This window comes from Manis pentadactyla, chromosome 4 (assembly GCF_030020395.1).
Source record: "Manis pentadactyla isolate mManPen7 chromosome 4, mManPen7.hap1, whole genome shotgun sequence".
Taxonomy (NCBI): domain Eukaryota; kingdom Metazoa; phylum Chordata; class Mammalia; order Pholidota; family Manidae; genus Manis; species Manis pentadactyla.
This window is the reverse complement of record NC_080022.1, coordinates 58,545,520-58,566,012: the sequence shown is the minus strand read 5'-3', so window position 1 is coordinate 58,566,012 and position 20,493 is coordinate 58,545,520. Positions and strand designations below refer to the sequence as shown.

At 36.5% G+C, this 20,493-nt stretch overlaps 1 protein-coding gene across 3 annotated transcripts in view; it reads left to right on the top strand.

Moving 5' to 3' along the window:
- ANKRD13C (ankyrin repeat domain 13C) overlaps positions 1 to 20,493 on the top strand; it is a 129,688-nt gene that overhangs the window by 49,711 nt on the left and 59,484 nt on the right. For 2 of the 3 annotated variants that reach the window (XM_036890194.2, XM_036890193.2), the window contains one exon: positions 16,231 to 16,335. The exons of the other annotated variant lie outside the window; for it this stretch is intronic. In XM_036890194.2, coding sequence (XP_036746089.1) covers positions 16,231 to 16,335 — 105 coding nt within the window. The remainder of the gene's footprint in view (positions 1 to 16,230; positions 16,336 to 20,493) is intronic. 3 annotated transcript variants of the gene reach the window in all.

Genomic DNA, 20,493 nt, shown 5'->3' with positions numbered 1-20,493 from the left:
ATATACACATGGTACTTATATACACAAACCCCATGGCAGGTTTCATGAAGGGAGTGTCCATTTTATTTATTTATTTAAAAAATTCTTTTTAGCTGGCTCTCTATCACTCTCTGTCTTATTTAACCCCCATTTTGCAACAAACCTGGTAACTCATGTTAACAACCTGCTCTGTATTCTTCCATACTTTTCTCCATGCTTATTGTTATATACAAATGTGTGTGTGTGTGTGTGTGTGTATCTAAACATAAACTCATATGTAGTTTTGAAATTATTTCTTCTTGAAAAATGGGATCAAAATGGGATCCCAGCCAACATGGTCAATAGACCCTTCTGCATTGAGCAGATACAATATACCATTAGCAGTACAATGCGGACATGCCTTTAAGGCTATTGGAATGGCTTAAATTCATTTTTTTTTTTGAGAGTGCATCTCTCATATTTATTGATCAAATGGTTGTTAACAACAATAAAATTCTGTATAGGGGATTCAATGCAGAATCATTAATCAACCCCAAGCCTAATTCTCAACATTCTCCAATCTTCTGAAGCATAACGAACAAGTTCTTACATGGTGAACAAGTTCTTACATAGTGAATAAGTTCTTACATGGTGAACAGTGCAAGGGCAGTCATATCACAGAAACTTTCGGTTTTGATCACGCATCATGAACTATAAACAAGTCAGATAAAATTCATTTCTTTTTTATTTATTTTATTTTGGTATCATTAATCTACAATTACATGAGCAACATTGTAGGTACTAGACTCCGCCCATCATCAAGTTCCCCCGACATACCCCATTACAGTCACTGTCCATCAGCATAGTAAGATGCTGTAGAATCACTACTTGTCTTTTCTGTGTTGTACAGCCCTCCCTGTGCCCCCCATCCCCGACATCATGTCTGCTAATCGTAATACTACTTTTTACCCCTTGTCCCTCCGTTCCCACCCATCCTCCCCAGTCCTTTCCCTTTGGTAGCTGTTAGTCAATTCTTGGGCTCTGTGAGTCTGCTGCTGTTTTGTTCCTTCAGTTTTTTTCTTTGTTCTTATACTCCACATATGAGTGAAATCATTTACTACTTCCTGGCTTATTTCACTGAGCATAATACCCTCTAGCTTGATCCGTGTTGTTCCAAATGGTAGGATTTATTTTCTTACGGCTGAATAATATTCCATTGTGTATATGTACCACTTCTTTATCCATTCATCTACTGATGGACACTTAGGTTGCTTCCATTTCTTGGCTATTGTAAATAGTGCTGTAATAAACATAGGGGTGCATATGTCTTTTTCAAATTAGGCTCCTGCATTCTTAGGGTAAATTCCTAGGAATGGAATTCCTGGGTCAAATGGTATTTCTATTTTTAGTTTTTTGAGGAACCTCCATACTGCTTTCCACAATGGTTGAACTAATTTACATTCCCACCAGCAGTGTGGGAGGGTTCCCCTTTCTTCGCATCCTTGCCAACATTTGTTGCTGTTTGTCTTTTGAATGGTGGCCATCCTTACTGGTGTGCAGTGATATCTCATTGTGGTTTTAATTTACGTTTCTCTGATGATTAGCAATATGGAGCATCTTTTCATGCGTCTGTTGGCCATCTGAATTTCTTCTTTGGAGAAGTGTCTGTTCAGCTCCTTTGCCCATTTTTTAATTGGATTATTTGCTTTTTGTTGAGGTGCATGAGCTCTTTATATATTTTGGATGTCAATTCTTTATCGGATATGTAATTCATGAATATATTCTCCCATACTGTAGGATATTTTTTTGCTCTATTGATTATGTCCTTTGCTGAAGCTTTTCAGCTTGATACAGTCCCACTTGTTCATTTTTGCTTTTGTTTCCCTTGCCTGGGAGGATATGTTCATGAAGAAGTTGCTCATGTTTATGTCCAAGAGATTTTTGCCTATGTTTTTTCCTAAGAGTTTTATGTTTTCATGACTTACATTCAGGTCTTTGATCCATTTTGACTTTACTTTTGTGTATGGAGTTAGACAGTCATCCAGTTTCATTCGCTTACATGTAGCTGTCCAGTTTTTTTTTTTTTTGAGAGGGCATCTCTCATATTTATTGATCAAATGGTTGTTAACAACAATAAAATTCTGTATAGGGGACTCAATGCTCAATGCACAATCATTAGTCCAGCTCAAGCCTAATTCTCTTCAGTCTCCAATCTTCTGAAGCATAACAAACAAGTTCTTACATGGTGAACAAATTCTTACATAGTGAATAAGTTCTTACATGGTGAACAGTACAAGGGCAGTCATCACAGAGACTTTCGGTTTTGATCACGCATTATGAACTATAAACAATCAGGTCAAATATGAATATTCGTTTGATTTTTATACTTGATTTATATGTGGATCCCACATTTCTCCCTTTATTATTATTATTATTTTTAATAAAATGCTGAAGTGGTAGGTAGATGCAAGATAAAGGTAGAAAACATAGTTTAGTGTTGTAAGAGAGCAAATGTAGATCAGGTGTGTGCCTGTAGACTATGTGTTAATCCAAGCTAGACAAGGGCAATAAAACATCCACGGATGCAGAAGATTTCTCTCAAAATGGGGGGTGAGGTTCTAAGCCTCACCTCTGTTGATCCCCAATTTCTAACCTGATGGACCCCCTGCAACTGTGCCTGTCTTAGGTTGTTCCTCCCTTGAGGAATCTTACCCATCTCTGGCTAACCAGTCATCTTCCAGGGCCATACAGGGAAATGTAAAGTTGGTAAGTGAGAGAGAAGCCTTATTGTTTGAAAAGGTTAGCTTTTTACTTCTTTGCATATTTATGCCCTGTGGCTTCTATGCCCAGCATTTGTCTTGAGGTATCTTTACCACTTGGAGGAATTATGATACTCGGTAAATTCGATATGAGGCATGAATTCTATTTAAGGGTTGTAATTAGGAAGGAAGAAGAAAAACTATAGAAGTAGCAGACGGAAGAAAACATGGGAAGATTGATTATTTCTTTGACATATCTTCTTGTAGAGTAACTTCAGCATGTATAGGTTTTAAACTACTAATTAAATTGCACACACACATTAACATAATAGGAATACAGTTACATAACCAAAGCAGACCTATAATTACCAGCCATCTCCAGTGAAACCAAGAAAACCAGTTAGGCACCCTAGACATTTGTGAAAATTTATCTATGATATGATATTGTCCAACTGTACTTGAACAGTCTGAGAGAAATCAGACAAAGTAAAACAGCCCATTCCTGGGAACTGTTCACATCCCATATGTTCTTTTAACAGTAGATAGTCTGTAGTTGTAAGATTTTGGAGCGCTACAACTTGCACTTCTCCTAATTCTTGGTTGTGTTCCAACAGTATAGATCCAGTCAAATTTGTTGTTTTACTGTATGCACAGGCCAGCTTAGATATCTCCTTCTTCATTCCCCTGGCAAGTCCAGGAACCTGTGCAATGAATGCAGCTACAGCTGTAGCAGCGCCTGGGTCTTTGTTGAGGTTTTTTTTTTTTTTTTTGTAGATAATTACTTTTTATTGAAGGGTAGTTGACACACAGTATTACATTAGTTTCAGGTGTACAACACAGTGATTCAACATTTATATACATGATAATTCTAGCTACCAGCTATCATCATACAAAGTTGTTACAATATTTTGACTATATTCCTTATGCTATACATTACATCCCGGTTACTTATTTATTTTACAATTGGAAGTGTGTTTATATATATATATATATATATATATATATATATATATATATATATATATATTTGGTGTGTGTGTGTGTGTGAGGGCATCTCTCATATTTATTGATCAAATGGTTAACAACAATAAAATTCTGTATAGGGGAGTCAATGCTCAATGCACAATCATTAATCCACCCCAAAAAATTCTGTATAGGGGAGTCAATGCTCAATGCACAATCATTAATCCACCCCAAGCCTAATTTTCGTCAGTCTCCAATCTTCTGAAGCATAACGAACAAGTTCTTACATGGAGAACAAATTCTTACACAGTGAATAAGTTACATGGTGAACAGTACAAGGGCAGTCATCACAGAAACTTTTGGTTTTGATCATGCATTATGAACTATAAACAATCAGTTCAAATATGAATATTCGTTTGATTTTTATACTTGATTTATATGTGGATACCACATTTCTCTCTTTATTATTATTGTTTTTAATAAAATGCTGAAGTGGTAAGTAGATGCAAGATAAAGGTAGAAAACAGTTTAGTGTTGTAAGAGAGCAAATGTAGATGATCAGGTGTGTGCCTGTAGACTATGTGTTAATCCAAGCTAAACAAGGGCAATAAAACATCCACGGATGCAGAAGATTTCTCTCAGAACAGGGGGGGTGAGGTTCTAAGCCTCACCTCTGTTGATCCCCAATTTCTCACCTGATGGCCCCCCTGTGACTGTGCCTGTCTTAGGTTGTTCCTCCCTTGAGGAATCTTACCCGTCTCTGGCTAACCAGTCATCTTCCGGGGCCATACAGGGAAATGTAAAGTTGGTAAGTGAGAGAGAAGCCTTATTGTTTGAAAAGGTAAGCTTTTTACTTCTTTGCATATTTATGTCCTGTGGCTTCTATGCCCAGCATTTGTCTTGAGGTATCTTTACCACTTGGAGGAATTATGATACTCGGTAAATTCGATATTAGGCACGAATTCTATTTAAGGGTTATAATTAGGAAGGAAGAAGAAAAGCTATAGAAGTAGCAGGCGGAAGAAAACATGGGAAGATTGATTATTTCTTTGATATATCTTCTTGTAGAGTAACTTCAGCATGTATACGTTTTAAACTACTAATTAAATTGCGCACACACATTAACATAATCGGAGTACAGTCACATAACCAAAGCAGACCTATAATTACTAGCCATCTCCAGTGAAACCAAGAAAACCAGTTAGGCACCTTAGGCATTTGTGGAAACTTATCTATGATATGGTGGATATTGTCCAACTGAACTTAAACAGTCTGAGAGAAATCAGACAAATTAAAACAACCCATTCCTGGGAACTGTTCATATCCCATATGTTCTTTTAACAGTAGATAGTCTGTAGTTGTAAGATTTTGGAGCGCTACAACTTGCACTTCTCCTAATTCTTGGTTGAGTTCCAACAGTATAGATCCAGTCAAATTTGTTGTTTTACTGTATGCACAGGCCAGCTTAGATATCTCCTTTTTCATTCCCCTGGCAAGTCCAGGAACCGGTGGGATGAGTGCATCTACAGCTGTAGCAGCACCTGGATCTTTGTTGAGGTTTTTTTGATGATCATCTTCTGGTATGAGTCTTCCAGAGAGTGCTGATGTTGAAAGTTCTTCTTCATATCATATCTTAGTTCATTGTCTGGGTAGCCAAATTAGGCTTTGATCCTCTTTATAAACAGAAACAGACCCTTTGCCCACACTTTGATATGCCCTTTATACCATTGTGTAGAACTCATTGGAGGTCACCACACAGGAACTGCTTTTTTTTTAATAGAAAGGAATATTATCAGAAAAATGTACCTCTGTAGCCGATCATCTGACACCCTTTAAGTGATCAAAATTAAGGATATTTAAAGCATGCATTAATTGTTGATTTACAGTTAGTTTTATTCTATCAGGGAGTAATCCCCCTTTTTTTTTTTTTTTTTTTTTTTTTTTGTTATCATTAATCTATACTTACATGAAGAATATTATGTTTACTAGGCTCTCCCCTATACCAGGTCCCCGCTATAAACCCCTTTACAGTCACTGTCCATCAGCATAGCTAAATGTTGTAGAATCACTACTTGTCTTCTCTGTGTTGTATAGCCCTCCCCTTTCTCCCACCCCCCCCATTATACATGTTAATCTTTTTTTTTTTTTTTTTTTATTGAAGGGTAGTTGACAACAGTATTGCATTACATTAGTTTCAGGTGTACAACACAGTGATTCAACATTTATATACATGATAATTCTAGGTACCAGCTATCACCATACCAAGTTGTTACAATATTTTGACTATATTCCTTATGCTATACATTACATCCCGGTTACTTATTTATTTTACAATTGGAAGTGTGTTTAAATATATATATATATATATATATATTTTGTGAGGGCATCTCTCATATTTATTGATCAAATAGTTGTTAACCACAATAAATTTCTGTATAGGGGAGTCAATACTCAATGCACAATCATTAATCCACCCCAAGCCTAATTTTCGTCAGTCTCCAATCTTCTGATGCATAATGAACAAATTCTTACATGGAGTACAAATTCTTACATAGTGAATAAGTTACATGGTGAACAGTGCAAGGGCAGTCATCACAGAAACTTTCGGTTTTGTTCATGCATTATGAACTATACACAGTCAGTTCAAGTATGACTATTCATTTGATTTTTAAACTTGATTTATATGTGGATACCACATTTCTCTATTATTATTATTTATAATAAAATGCTGAAGTGGTAGGTAGATATGAGATAAAGGTAGAACACAGAGTTTAGTGTTGTAAGAGAGCAAATGTAGATGATCAGGTGTGTGCCTGTAGACTATGTGTTAATCCGAGCTAGACGAGGGCAATAAACATCCATGTATGCAGAAGATTTCTCTCAGAACATGAGGGGGGAGGTTCTAAGCCTCACCTCTGCTGCTCCCCATTTTCTCACCAGATGGCCCCCTGCGACTGTGCCTGTCTTAGGTTGTTCCTCCCTTGAGGAATCTTACCCGTCTCTGGCTAACCAGTCATCTTCCGGGGCCATACAGGGAAATGTTAAGTTGGTAAGTGAGAGAGAAGCCTTATTGTTTGAAAAGGTTAGCTTTTTACTTCTTTGCATATTTATGCCCTGTGGCTTCTATGCCCAGCATTTGTCTTGAGATGTCTTTACTACTTGGAAGAATTATATACATGCTAATCTTAATACACCCCTTCTTCTTCCCACCCACCCTCCCCAGTCCCTTTCCCTTTGGTACCTGTTAGTCCATTCTTGGGTTCTGTGATTCCACTGCTGTTTTGTTCCTTCAGTTTTTCCTTTGTTCTTATACTCCACAGATGAGTGAAATCATTTGTTATTTCTCTTTCTCCGCTTGGCTTATTTCACTGAGCATAATACCCTCCAGCTCCATCCATGTTGGTGCTAATGGTAGGATTTGCCCTCTTCTTATGGCTGAGTAGTATTCCATTGTGTATATGTACCACATCTTCTTTATCCATTCATCTACCGATGGACATTTAGGTTGCTTCCAATTCTTGGCTATTGTAAATAGTGCTGTGATAAACATAGGGGTGCATCTGTCTTTCTTAAACTTGATTGGTGCGTTCTTAGGGTAAATTCCTAGGAGTGGAATTCCTGGGTCAAATGGTAAGTCTGTTTTGAGCATTTTGATGTACCTCCATACTGCTTTCCACAATGGTTGAACTAATGTACATTCCCACCAGCAGTGTAGGAGGGTTCCCCTTTCTCCACAGCCTCACCAACATTTGTTGTTGTTTGTCTTTTGGATGGCAGCCATCCTTACTGGTGTGAGGTGATACCTCATTGTACTTTTAATTTGCATTTCTCTGATAATTAGCGATGTGGAGCATCTTTTCATGTGTCTGTTGGCCATCTATATTTCTGTTTTGGAGAACTGTCTGTTCAGTTCCTCTGCCCATTTTTTAATTGGGTTATTTGTTTTTCGTTTGTTGAGGCGTGTGAGCTCTTTATATATTTTGGATGTTAATCGTTTATCGGATATGTAATTCATGAATATATTTTCCCATACTGTAGGATATCTTTTTGCTCTTTTGATTATGTCCTTTGCTGAAGCTTTTCAGCTTGATACAGTCCCACTTGTTCATTTTTGCTTTGTTTCCCTTGCCTGGGAGGATATGTTCATGAAGAAGTTGCTCATGTTTATGTCCAAGAGATTTTTGCCTATGTTTTTTCCTAAGAGTTTTATGTTTTCATGACTTACATTCAGGTCTTTGATCCATTTTGAATTTACTTTTGTGTATGGAGTTAGACAGTCATCCAGTTTCATTCGCTTACATGTAGCTGTCCAGTTTTGTCAACACCAGCTGTTGAAGAGGCTTTCATTCCCCCATTGTATAATCATGGCTCCTTTGTCGTATATTAATTGACCATATATGTTTGGGTTAATATCTGGACTCTATTCTGTTCCACTCGTCTGTGGTTCTGTTCTTGTGTCAGTACCAAATTGTCTTGATTACTGTGGCTTTTTAGTAGGCTTGAAGTTGGGAAGTGAAATCCCCCCTGCTTTATTCTTCCTTCTCAGGATTGCTTTGGCTATTTAGGGTCTTTTGTGGTTCCATAGGAATTTTAGAACTATTTGTTCCAGTTCGTTGAAGAATGCTGTTGATATTTTGGCAGGGATTGCATTGAATCTGTAGATTGCTTTAGGCAGGATGGCCATTTTGACAATATTTATTCTTCCTAGCCAAGAGAATTGGATGAATTTCCATTTGTTAGTGTCCTCTTTAATTTCTCTTAAGAGTATCTTGTAGTTTTCAGGGTATACGTCTTTCACTTCCTTGGTTAAGTTTATTCCTAGGTATTTTATTCTTTTTGATGCAATTATGAATGGAATTGTTTTCCTGATTTCTCTTTCTGCTAGCTCATCGTTAGTGTATAGGAATTAACAGATTTCTATGTATTAATTGTGTATCCTGCACCTTTGCTGAATTCAGATATTAGTTCTAGTAGTTTTGGAGTGGAGTCTTTAGGGTTTTTTTATGTACAATATCATGTCATCTGCAGATAGTGACAGTTTGTTTTTTTCTTTACCAATCTGGATGCCTTGTATTTCTTTGTTTTATCTGATTGCCGTGGCTAGGACCTCCAGTACTATGTTGAATAACAGTGGGGAGAGTGGGCATCCCTGTCTTGTTTCCGATCTCAGGTGTAAAACTTTCAGCTTCTCGCTGTTAAGTATGATGTTGGCTGTGGGTTTGTCATATAGGGCCTTTATTATGTTGATGTACTTGCCCTTTATACCTATTTTGTTAAGAGTTTTTATCATGAATGGATGTTGAATTTTGTTGAATGCTTTTTCAGCATCTATAGAGATGATCATGTGGTTTTTGTCCTTTTTGTTGATCTGTTGATGGATTTTGGAATCTGGTTCCATCCTTGCATCCCTGAGATCAATCCCACATGATCATGGTGTATGGTCCTCTTGATGTATTTTTGAATTTGGTGTTCTAATATTTTGTTGAGTATTTTTGCATTTATGTTCATCAGGGATATTGGTCTGTAAATATCTTTTTCTGTTGTGTTTTTGCCTTGTTTTGTTATTAGAGTGATGCTGGCTTCAGAGAATGAGTTTGGAAGTATTCCCTCCTCTTCTATTTTTTGGAAAATTTTAAGGAGAATGGCTACTGTGTCTTTTGTATATGTCTGGTAAATTTCAGCAGTGAATCCATCCGGCGGACGGTTTTGTTCTTGGGTAGTTTCTTGATTAAAGATTCAATTTCGTTCCTGGTAATTGGTCTGTTTAGATTTTCTGTTTCTTCCTTGGTCAGTCTTGGAAGGTTGTATTTTTCTAGGAAGTTGTCCATTTCATCTAGATTTTCCAGCTTGTTAGCATGTAGATTTTGATAGTATTCTCTAATAATTCTTCGTATTTCTGTGGGGTCCATCGTGATTTTTCCTTTCTCATTTCTGATTCTGTTTATGTGTGTAGATTCTCTTTTTCTCTTAATAAGTTTGGCCATCAGTTTATCTATTTTGTTTATTTTCTCAAAGAACCAGCTCTTGGTTTAATTGATTTTTTCTATTGTTTTATTCTTCTCAATTTTATTTATTTCTTCTCTGATCTTTATTATGTCCCTCCTTCTGCTGACTTGGGCGTCATTTGTTCTTCTTTTTCCAATTTCAGTAATTGTGGGTTTAGACTATTCATTTGGGATTGTTCTTCCTTCTTTAAATATGCCTGGATTGCAATTTACTTTCCTCTTAGAACTGCCTTCTCTGTGTCCCACAGAAGTTGGGGCTTTGTGCTATTGTTGTCATTTGTCTCCATATAGTGCTTAATCTCTGTTTTATTTTGGTCATTGATTCATTGATTATTTAGGTGCATATTGTTAAGCCTCCATGTATTTGTTAGCCTTTTTGTTTTCTTTGTACTATTTATTTCTCGTTTTATACCTTTGTTGTCTGAGAAGTTGGTTGGTAGAATTTCAGTCTTTTTGAATTTACTGAGGTGCTTTTTGTGGCCTTGTATGTGGTCTATTCTGTAAAGTGTTCCATGTGCACTTGAGAAGAATGTGTATCCTGCTGCTTTTGTGTGTAGATTTCTGTAGATGTCTGTTAGGTCTTTCTGTTCTAGTGTGTTGTTCAGTGCCTCTGTGTCTTACTTATTTTCTGTCTGGTTAATCTGTCCTTTGGAGTAATTGGTGTGTTGAAGTCTCCTAAAATGAGTGCATTGCATTCTATTTCCTCCTTTAATTCTGTTGGCTTTTGTTTCAGATATGTTGGTGCTCCTGTGTTGGGTGCATATATATTTATAATGGTTATATCCTCTTCTTGGACTGCCCCTTTTATCATTATGTAATGTCCTTTATCTCTTGTTACTTTCTTTGTTTTGAAGTCTATTTTGTCTTATATAAGAACTGAAACACGTGCTTTTTTCTCCCCACTGTTTGCATGAAGTGTCTTTTTCCATACCTTCACTTTTAGACTGTGTATATCTTTGGGTTTGAGGTGAGTCTCTTCTTAGCAGCATATAGATGGATCTTGCTTTTTCATCAATTCTGTTACTCTATGTCCTTTGACTGGTGCATTCAGTCCATTTTCATTTAGGGTGATTATCTATAGATATGTACTTCTTGCCATTGCAGGCTTTGGATTTGTGGTTACCTAAGGTTCAAGGGTAGCTTCTTTACTACCTAACCATCTAACTCTCTTATTAAGCTATTATAAATACAGTCTGATGATTCTTTATGTCTCTCCCTTGTTTTTCTTCCTCCTCCATTCTTTATATGTTAGGTGTTTTATTCTGTACTCTTTTGTGTTTCCTTTGACTGTTTTTGTGGATAGTTCATTTTATTTTTTGCCTTTAGTTAGTATTTGGTTGGTCTGCTTTCTTTACTGTGGTTTTATTTTCTCTGGTGACATCTATTTAGACTTAGGAGTGCTTCCATCTCGAGCAATCCCTTTAAAATATCCTGTAGAGGTGGTTTGCGGGAGGCAAATTCCCTCAACTTTTGCTTGTCTGGCATTGTTTAATCCCTCTATCAAATTTAAATGATAATCATGCTGGATACAGTATTATTGGTTCAAGGTCCTTCTGTTTCATTGCATTAAATATATCATGCCATTCTCTTCTGGCCTGTAAGGTTTCTGTTGAGAAATCTAATGATAGCCTGATGTATGTTCCTTTGTAGGTAATCCTTTTTTTTCTCTCTGGCTGCCTTTAATACTCTGTCCTTTTCTTTGATTTGTGCCTTTTTAATTATCATATGTCTTGATGTTGACCTTGGGTCCCTTGTGTTGGGAGATCTGTGGGCTTCTGTGGTCTGAGAGACTGTTTCCTTCTGTTGCATGGGGAAGTTTTCAGCAATTATTTCTTCAAAGACACTTCCTATCCCTTTTTCTCTCTCTTCTTCTTCTTGTATCCCTATAATGCGAATATTGTTCCACTTGGATTGGTCACACAGTTCTCTTAATATTCTTTCATTTGTAGAGATCCTTTTATCTCTCTCTGCCTCAGCTTCTCTGTATTCCTGTTCTCTGATTTCTATTCCACTAACAGTCTCTTGCAACTCGTCCAGTCTTCTCTTAAGCCTTTCTATCGATTGTTTCATTTCTGTTATCGCTCTCCTGACTTTATCCCTTAGCTTTTGAATATTTCTCTGCAGGTCAATCAGCATGGTTGTGACTGTTTTTGAATTCTTTTTCAGGAAGATTGGTTATATCTATCCCACCAGGCCCTCTCTCTGGGGTTGTCTGAGTGATTTTTTGATTGGACCGGATTCTTCTGTCTTTTCATGGTGATAGAAGTGGTCGCAGGCAGATGGCACATGTGTCAACTGGGAGAATAAAGTCCCTTCCTGTTTTTTGGTCACCTTGTTCTTCTCTGCTGCCTGTGCTGGTTACCCACACCCCGGAGCAGTCCCTGGGACAATCTCCTGAGCTGCTGTGGGCGGGGCTGCCCTCAGGCTAGCCTAGAGTGCTGTGGGGGATCGCAGCTGCTCCAGGTATGTTCTCCTGTGAGAACGGCGCCCCTTCCTGCCTTCTGGACCTTGTTCTGTCTTCTGCTGCTGTGGGTGGGTCCCCCTCAGGCTAGCCTAGAGTGCTGTGGGGGATCGCAGCAGCTCCAGGTATGTTCTCCTGTGAGAATGCGCCCCTTTGTGCCTTCTGGACCTTGCTCCAGTTTCTGCTGCCTGTGCCTGTTATCTGCACACCGAGAGCTGTCTCTGGGACAATCTCCTGAGCTGCCATGGGTGGGGTCGCCCTTGGGCTTTCCTAGAGTGCCGCGGGGATCGCAGCCATGCTGGATGTGTTCTCCTGCAAGAACGGCACCTCTATGTGCCTTCTGGACCTTGCTGCAGCTTCTGCTGCCTGTCTGGGTTAGCTGCACACTGGGAGGAGACTCTGTGTGGTTGCTGTGGAAGGTGCTGCTTTCCGGCTTCTCCGCAGCTGTGGTGGGTCAGCCGGTTTTCTTGTAGCGCCGGCTGTGGGGAACAAATGGCAGTCTGCTTATTGCTGTGAGGGTCTTTGGGGCTGCTTTATCCCCCAGGGGGTTAAGGGGCCCGAATTTTCTCCACAGATTCCCAGCCTGCTGTCCTGTGTGTGCTGGGATGATTTTGTTCAGCTGTTGAGTCCTTGTCCCTTTAAGACTTCTCAGAAGTGCCTGCTTTTCTTTTGTCCCAGGGGAGCCAGCTGTGGGGACCCACTCGCAGTCTCAGTCTCGGATCCTACACTTCCATTTCTCTAATATCCAGTACACCATGCAATGTGTGTCTGTGCTCCTGGTGCAGATTATTAGGGCTGATTATTTAGCAATCCTGTGCTTCCACTCCCTCCCTACTCTGACTCCTTTCCTCCTGCCAGTGAGCTGAGTTTGGGGGAGTGCTCCAGTCCCCTCGGGTCATGGCTTTGTATCTTACCCTACTTGTAAGATGCTGAGTTCTCACAGTTGTAGATGCAGGCTGACTGTTGTACTGTATCCTTTGGTCTCTCTTTTAGGAATAGTTGTTTTTGTTGTATTTTCAAAAATATATATGGTGTTTGGGAGGAGATTTCCACAGCCCTACTCACGCCACCACCTTGAGCCAGAAGCTTATTTTCTTTAAAATTCGTTTTTTTTCTTTTATCACTTTATAATGAAAAATTTCAAATATTTGGGAAGAAAAGGCTATCATAATGAACACTTGAATATTATACACATAGGTTCAATAATTGGTAACATTTTATCATATTTGCTTTCTCTTTCTCTTAGTGCTATATATATTGTTCTTGCTGTACCATTTGAAAATCAGATGCAGACCTGACATTTTACCACCAAATACTTCACCTTGCATCTCTAAGAATGAGGACATTCTTCTTCATAACCACATATCATTATTATACCTAAGAAAAATATTATTAATTTAATAATTTTATAATATCTAATATCTGATCCATATTTTTTTTTACAGTTGTTCCAAAATGTCTTTTATATGTGTTTCATATTGAACCAAGACCCAGGTGAGGTTTACTCATTACATTTGGTTGTTAAGTCTCTTTATATTAATCTAGAAAGTATACTCACCTTTTTCTTCCTTGTTTGTACCTGATTTTCTGAAGAGTCTTGCCTAGTTTATTGTAGAATGTCCTCTATCTCAGATTTGCCTGATTATTTTCTCATGATGTTATGTAACTTGTTCCTTATCCTGTCTTTTCTCTAAATTGAAAATTAGCTATGGAGGCTTGATTAGATTCAGGTTAAATATTTTTAGAAATAATACTGCAAAGGTGATGTTATATCCTTTATGTTGTATCACATTAGGAAACACGTAATATGATGTCATCCCACTACTGTGCTGCTAAGTTTGAGCATTTGTTTAAGATGATGAACTCCAGATATCTCCACTATAAAGGACATTTCTCTTCATAATTAAATAATCTTGAACTAGTACTTTAGTATCATGTGAACATCCTGTTTTCTAAGCACATGGTATTTTACCTAGTGGCTTTAGCATTCATCGAGGACTTTTGGCTAAATCAGTTATAACATTGGGATTGTAATATGCTGATTTTCTAATTTTTTCCTTTCTTTTATTTATTAGCTGGCATTCTTCTGTAAAGATGAACTCCTTGCCCTCTCTTTTAGTTTTTGATGTCATTATTGGTATATTGACTGCTTTTTTGCTTAATGTGTTAGAACTAGTCATTATTCTTTTTGATGCTCAGTTTCCCAAATTTGGCCAGCAGCTGTCCATTTAAGTTGGTTCCTTTGTCCTTTTGATAAAACTCGATTCTTAAAAAATGGCTGCATATTACTCTAGTGATGTGGTGGCATTAATACTTCAGTCAATCATTCCCCCAAGGTGAATATTCCCTTAGTTTCTAATGTATTTGCCATTGTAAATAATGCCAAAATAAACATTCTTGTACAATATTCTTAAATAATACTGGCAGACTTTCTGAAACACCACTGTTAAATTTCTGTATTTATTTTACTTTTTTCTAATAAAATTTCCTGCTAGTACAGGTATTTCTTCTGTTACTAGCAATAGTGTTAGGTAGTGCCATTCTTCCTCCACTTTAGCTGCCCTGTGTTATACTGTCATAACACTCTTATTTCCTTTAGAGCATTTATCATATGATTTTTTGTTTTCTATTTTTTTTCACTGAGTTCACTTACTGTCTGCTTTGATAGAAAGACCTTATCTTTATTCCACTGCCTATATCCAGGACCTAGTGTTTAGAAATGACATTTAATAGGTACTTGGTAAATGTTTACTGATGACAAATTGATGAATGAATCATTCATTTAGGAAGTTGAGGTTAGATAGCCATCCTAAATTTGTTATGAGCCTCTTAAAATATTTTGCCTGTTAATAGATGTTGTATTTATTTATTTAAATTAAGCTATCATTGATATACAATCTTATGAAGGTTTCATATGAGCAATATTGTGGTTTCAACATTCACCCATATTATCAAGTCCCCCCACCCATTGCAGTCACTGTCCATGAGCGTAGTAAGATGCTACAGAGTCATTACTTGTCTTCTCCATGCAATACTACCTTCCCCATGACCTACCTATATTATGTGTGCTAATTATAATGCCCCTTAATCCCCTTCTCCCTCCCTTTCTACCCATATTCCCCAATCCCTTCCATTTGATAACCACTAGTCCGTTCTTGGAGTCTGTGAGTCTGCTGCTGTTTTGTTCCTTCAGGTTTGCTTTGTTGTTATACTCCACAAATGAGGGAAATCACTTGGTACTTGTCTGCCTGGCTTATTTCACTGAGCATAATACCCTCTAGCTCCATCCATGTTGTTGCAAATGGTAGGATTTCTTTTCTTTTTATGGTTGTATAATATTCCATTGTATTTACCACATTTTCTGTATCCATTCGTCTACTGATGGACACTTAGGTTGCTTCCATATCTTGGCTATTGTAAATAGTGCTGCAATAAACATAGGGGTGCATCTTAAATGTTTTATTTTTAATTTTTAAAATAACTTTCCTCAACCAATAGAAGGGTCTATACCTTATATTTTTTTTGATTTTTATAAAGACTGTTTAGATTTGTCCTTGGAATCATAAACAGGTTTTTGCCCCTTTTGAGTGTTTTTCTGAATTGAAAGAGTTGTAAAATTTAAAGGAGAAGGGTTTATAGAAACATTACTGATCCAGTTTTGAAAACATACTTTGTTTTTTCCCTGAAATGAATAATGCACTTTCCATTTAACATTAGAGGCATATGGATCCTCTTTTGGGTCTTACTAGATAGCAGGTACTTTTATGTAAATTACTCTCGAGGTTTTTGGATTATTTTTTAGAGTATGGAAACATTCTCAAAATACTCTTAGGAATAATTATTAGGAAACATAATACTTTCTTTGCAGAGAGATCCAGTTTATTTTTAGGTGGTAGAATGGAAACTTCTTGAATCTGAGGATCTGCTTTTAACATGGTTTAGATACATAGGGATTTAAAAAATTATTTAATTCTCTATAGTACAGTATTTATTTCACAGATCTATTTATATTGAGTTCTTGAATTTTTATTACAGATTCTGAAAATTGCATGATGTTTGATGCTATTACCACTTTATATTTCAGAATGTGCCCATTTACTTTTGGCTCACAATGCTCCAGTAAAGGTGAAAAATGCTCAGGGATGGAGCCCGCTGGCAGAAGCCATCAGCTATGGAGATAGACAGATGAGTAAGCAGTATAAATTATCGTTGTTGATACATATTCTAAAACTGATAAGTGATGCATTTGAAATACTTTTTATTTAGTGTAACTTTCCATAGTATGAAAAGTTTGCAATTATTTAAAAATTTATATATGTGTTATTCATGACTTAGGAACTTGAATATTAGGTAGTGTACAAAAAGAATTGAGGAATCATGTTTGAAAGTAAGTTGTTTATTATTTTTTCTCCTTTTACAGGATTCTGCACTACTGATATTCTTTGGCTTTTTAAGAATTCATTCAGAATGAAGGACTTTTAAAAAATGTTATCATTTCTGATTGTCCTTCCTGGCAAATGCTTAATCATATGGAACATCGATTAGAACTGCGGATAATTACACTGTATTATAACAGTTATCCATCTGCTTTAATTGCTAGGTATAGGATTTGCTGAAAGGGAGCAATAAGTCTCTCTATTTTGTTTTAGAATGAGAATTTCCAAAAACTGTCACATACTTTTTAACAATATACAGAGTATTTAGTTACTCCATTTTCCCTCCTCTTACCCCTTATTTTATTTTTTTCAACTTCATATGCACATCTTATTTTTGTCAGTCATATCTCAATAGTTGGAAAAAATTATAAAACTTAAATCTGGATGAATGAGAATATTATCTTTCTAGTAGTATTTTCTTTTTATAATTTGAGGTTGAAAATGAGCATTTCAGTCTTGCTTTGTAGAAGGAATAACAGGAAAAATTTAGCAGTCTTAATAAAGAAATACATAATGTTGAACATTCCCAGAATGTTACATGGATTGAGTCTTATTTTGATGCTAGGGTTTTGGCTCTTACTGGCTCTTGTATTTTAGCTTTATGTGTAATGTGCATCTTACATCTTTGTGGACTTTCTGAACACATTGGGTAACTTTTAATGGTGATGTTACATTTAGGTTTAAGATTTAGTGAGAAAAAATTGTGATATTTTAATAACCATATGAGTATATTTTTTGTTACTGAGAGTTGTGCTTTCGGGACAAACATTTAGAGATCCATATGATAGCAAGAAACCATACTAAACTAGAATTATTTCAGGGAAAATATAAAAATGTACAGATCTAAGAAATTGAGAATGAATAAAAAGTTGCAGCAACTCGTCTGAAAGAAGTTTCTTTGATGTTTCTAGTCAATTAGAGTGGAAAGGAACCAGATGAGCTCCTGGATTTTTGACATGCACTGAGACTAATGTGACTTTCAAGGACTCTTTTATTCAGAATCAGTGAATATTTGCTGAGTCTTTACTATAAAGTAGGTGTATGTAGTAAGATGTGGAGAATTAAAGACATGATCTCTGTTCTTTGGGAATTCATAATCTACTGGAAAGGCCAGAAAGCAGAATTTTCTTGGGAAATCAGTCACTGGATGTTTAATAATACATTTTGATTTGAAAGATTGAGGCCTGTAGTATTTGAGGTTTGCTTTTATAGTGATGTTCTATAGAGTGATATTGTAGATACACATTCTGGATAGACATTACCAATCATTATATAATTATATATCCATAATTATTCAATGCTTATATTTTTATTACTTCCCATCACGTGAGATGGACATATTTGCATACTTAAAGGATAATAAGTTCAACAACTCTTATGGTACACATTTAGAAATATTAACGTGAATGTATTATAATAGTGTTAAATAGGTGCCTCCTTTGAAATCATTTTAAATACTATGATTTAAGTTTTTGATTATTTAGCTTATGTTACATTAACATTTTCGGGGCATAGAAAATTACATGTTCTGAAAAATCAGAGATGATTTCGACATAAATTATTAGCAAAAACTTTGAACTCTTTGTCTTGTTTGGTTTGATTTCTGCTAATATTTACATGCTACAGAGCAGTAAGATAATGCTAAACTAGTTATCTGAGACTAGTCAGAATTATTTCCATTAAAATTAATACAGTTTCAAGATTATGTTGCTTTTCTGCCTTACAGTGGTTACCTGGTGAACAGTGATCAGCCCAGGCCAGTATCAGGGAGAAAGAGATGGTAACAATGTAAAAGTCTTTTCCCAACTTATCCCTCATCCATGGTCCCCAGGTTTCCTCTGATCTAGGTGGCTCCAATTTGTTTTTCACACTGAAACCTTGTCATCTTTTGTCTCTCTTTTTTTTTGTACAGACTTACGTTAAGGTATATTTATGTTATAGTAGTTTAGGAATTCTATCAGCCTTAGTTTTGTAGCACATCAAAGTTTAGTTTGGAGGGGAAAAGATAGTATCCATGTTGGTTTTCAGCCTTGTCAGGAATTAGCAGTCTTTTTTATTTGTGTTTCAACTTTGTATTTCTTTCTGGGAGAAGCCTTTCCTCAACTCCTGGAGTAGATTAACTTCTCATATGTTTTTGCAGTGGTGCATTCTTTTCCTTTGCAGTGTACAGCACACATCTAATCAGTTGTTCAGTGTCTGTACTCTGTATCCTGATGATGTAAGTGTTGTGAGAACTTAAGTCATGTAGAGGTATCTTATACATCCTTTTATCTCTGGCTCCTAGAACAGTGCTTAGCACATACATTTTTTTTTCAGTGAATTAATGCAGAAATGAATAAAAAATGCACAGAAAATTTGAGACTAATCAAGAATTAAAATTTTTCTGAAAGTGTTGTATTAGGTTTTTATTTACTATAACTCTCCTGAGTTGTTCAAAAGTTTATATTTTTTTATAAGAAAGTAATAACACTCATTGTAGAAAATTAGGAAGTTATAGAAAAAAAGGATACAATTTTACCCTGAGATAGCTGTTAATATTTTGTTACATTTTCTTTTAGTTTCTTTTTCTGTTCATATTACTCTCCTAAAAGCCCTTTAAAAATTCCCATTCTTGGAATGAAGACCAAAATCTCTGAATTGGTTTATAAGATCCAATATCTTAGTGTTACTTTTTCCTTTCTGTCCTTATATTGTTCTTTCCACATGGCTTTCTGTCTTCAGCTCTGCTGGCCTCTCAGTTTCTCCTACTCACACATCCTTCCTCCTTGGCCCTAGTTCCTTAAGTTCCTCGGATCTCAGCTCAAGTACAAGGAAGTCTTCTCTGCCCACATACTATGTCAGAACTCTTATCTGTCACTTCCATTAGGCAGTAAGTTGCAGTGGGGCAGGATTGTTTATTTATCTTTTAAGTACCTACCAGATACCTCAGAAACATAGTAGGGATGTGCCATTAGCTCTGACACTGATGAATTCATCCTAGTTGAGGGGACAGAGACCAGTGAATATTCTGCTATGTTATGTAGTATTTTTAAAGTATTAGGGGGAAACAGATGAAGGGGAAAGTAATTCTGGTTTTGGCAAGGTGTTTGGCTATTTGAGCTGAGTCCCAAAGAATTTTAGGAGTTAATAAAGTATGTAAAGACACTGTAGTCTGTGGGAGCAGAATGTGTATAAAGCATGGAAATGCAAAAAATAGCAAACCATATTTTAGAGAATGACGTGTATTTAAGTGTGGCTCTGTACAAGAGGTTACGTGGCAAATGTGAGTGAAGGGGTGAAGAGCACTTCTGGGTGATGCAGTTGTAATTGCAAAGGGGCCACACTGAAATCTGCCATTCAAGGTTTTAATCTCAATCTCCAGTCACTGCAAAACCCAGAAGACTTCAGGGCAGAGATTGACATTATTAGATAGGCCTGAATATTTTAAATTGAATAGGGAAGCAAAAGAGATTTTTAGAAAAGAAACCTCTTTATAACAAACATGGTAAGATTGACTTAAAAAGAGAGTGTTTAGAGAAGGGATAGATTAGAAAGATAGTTAAATGAAAACATTCACAGTGGTTGATTATCTCTTGGACATGGGTATTGATAGAAGGATCCAGAGTAACTCCAAGGTCGCCATTATGGATTAATCATAATTTCATTAATCAATTGATGTATGAAATACAGGAGGAAGAACAGTGTGGGATTTAATTAATTTGGTGTTAAATTTGTTGAGTTTGAGTCATCTATAATACATCTGGGCAGAACTATCCAAGTAGGAAATAATTAGACTGGAGTGTTAGAATGAAGTGATGAGTAGAAGATACATATTTAAGTGATATTTGGAGCAGTAGGGTATAGTTCCAAAAGCTGTAGGCACAACAACTGAAAACTTTACAAGTACTTTATATGAAAGAAGGAAAGAGGAA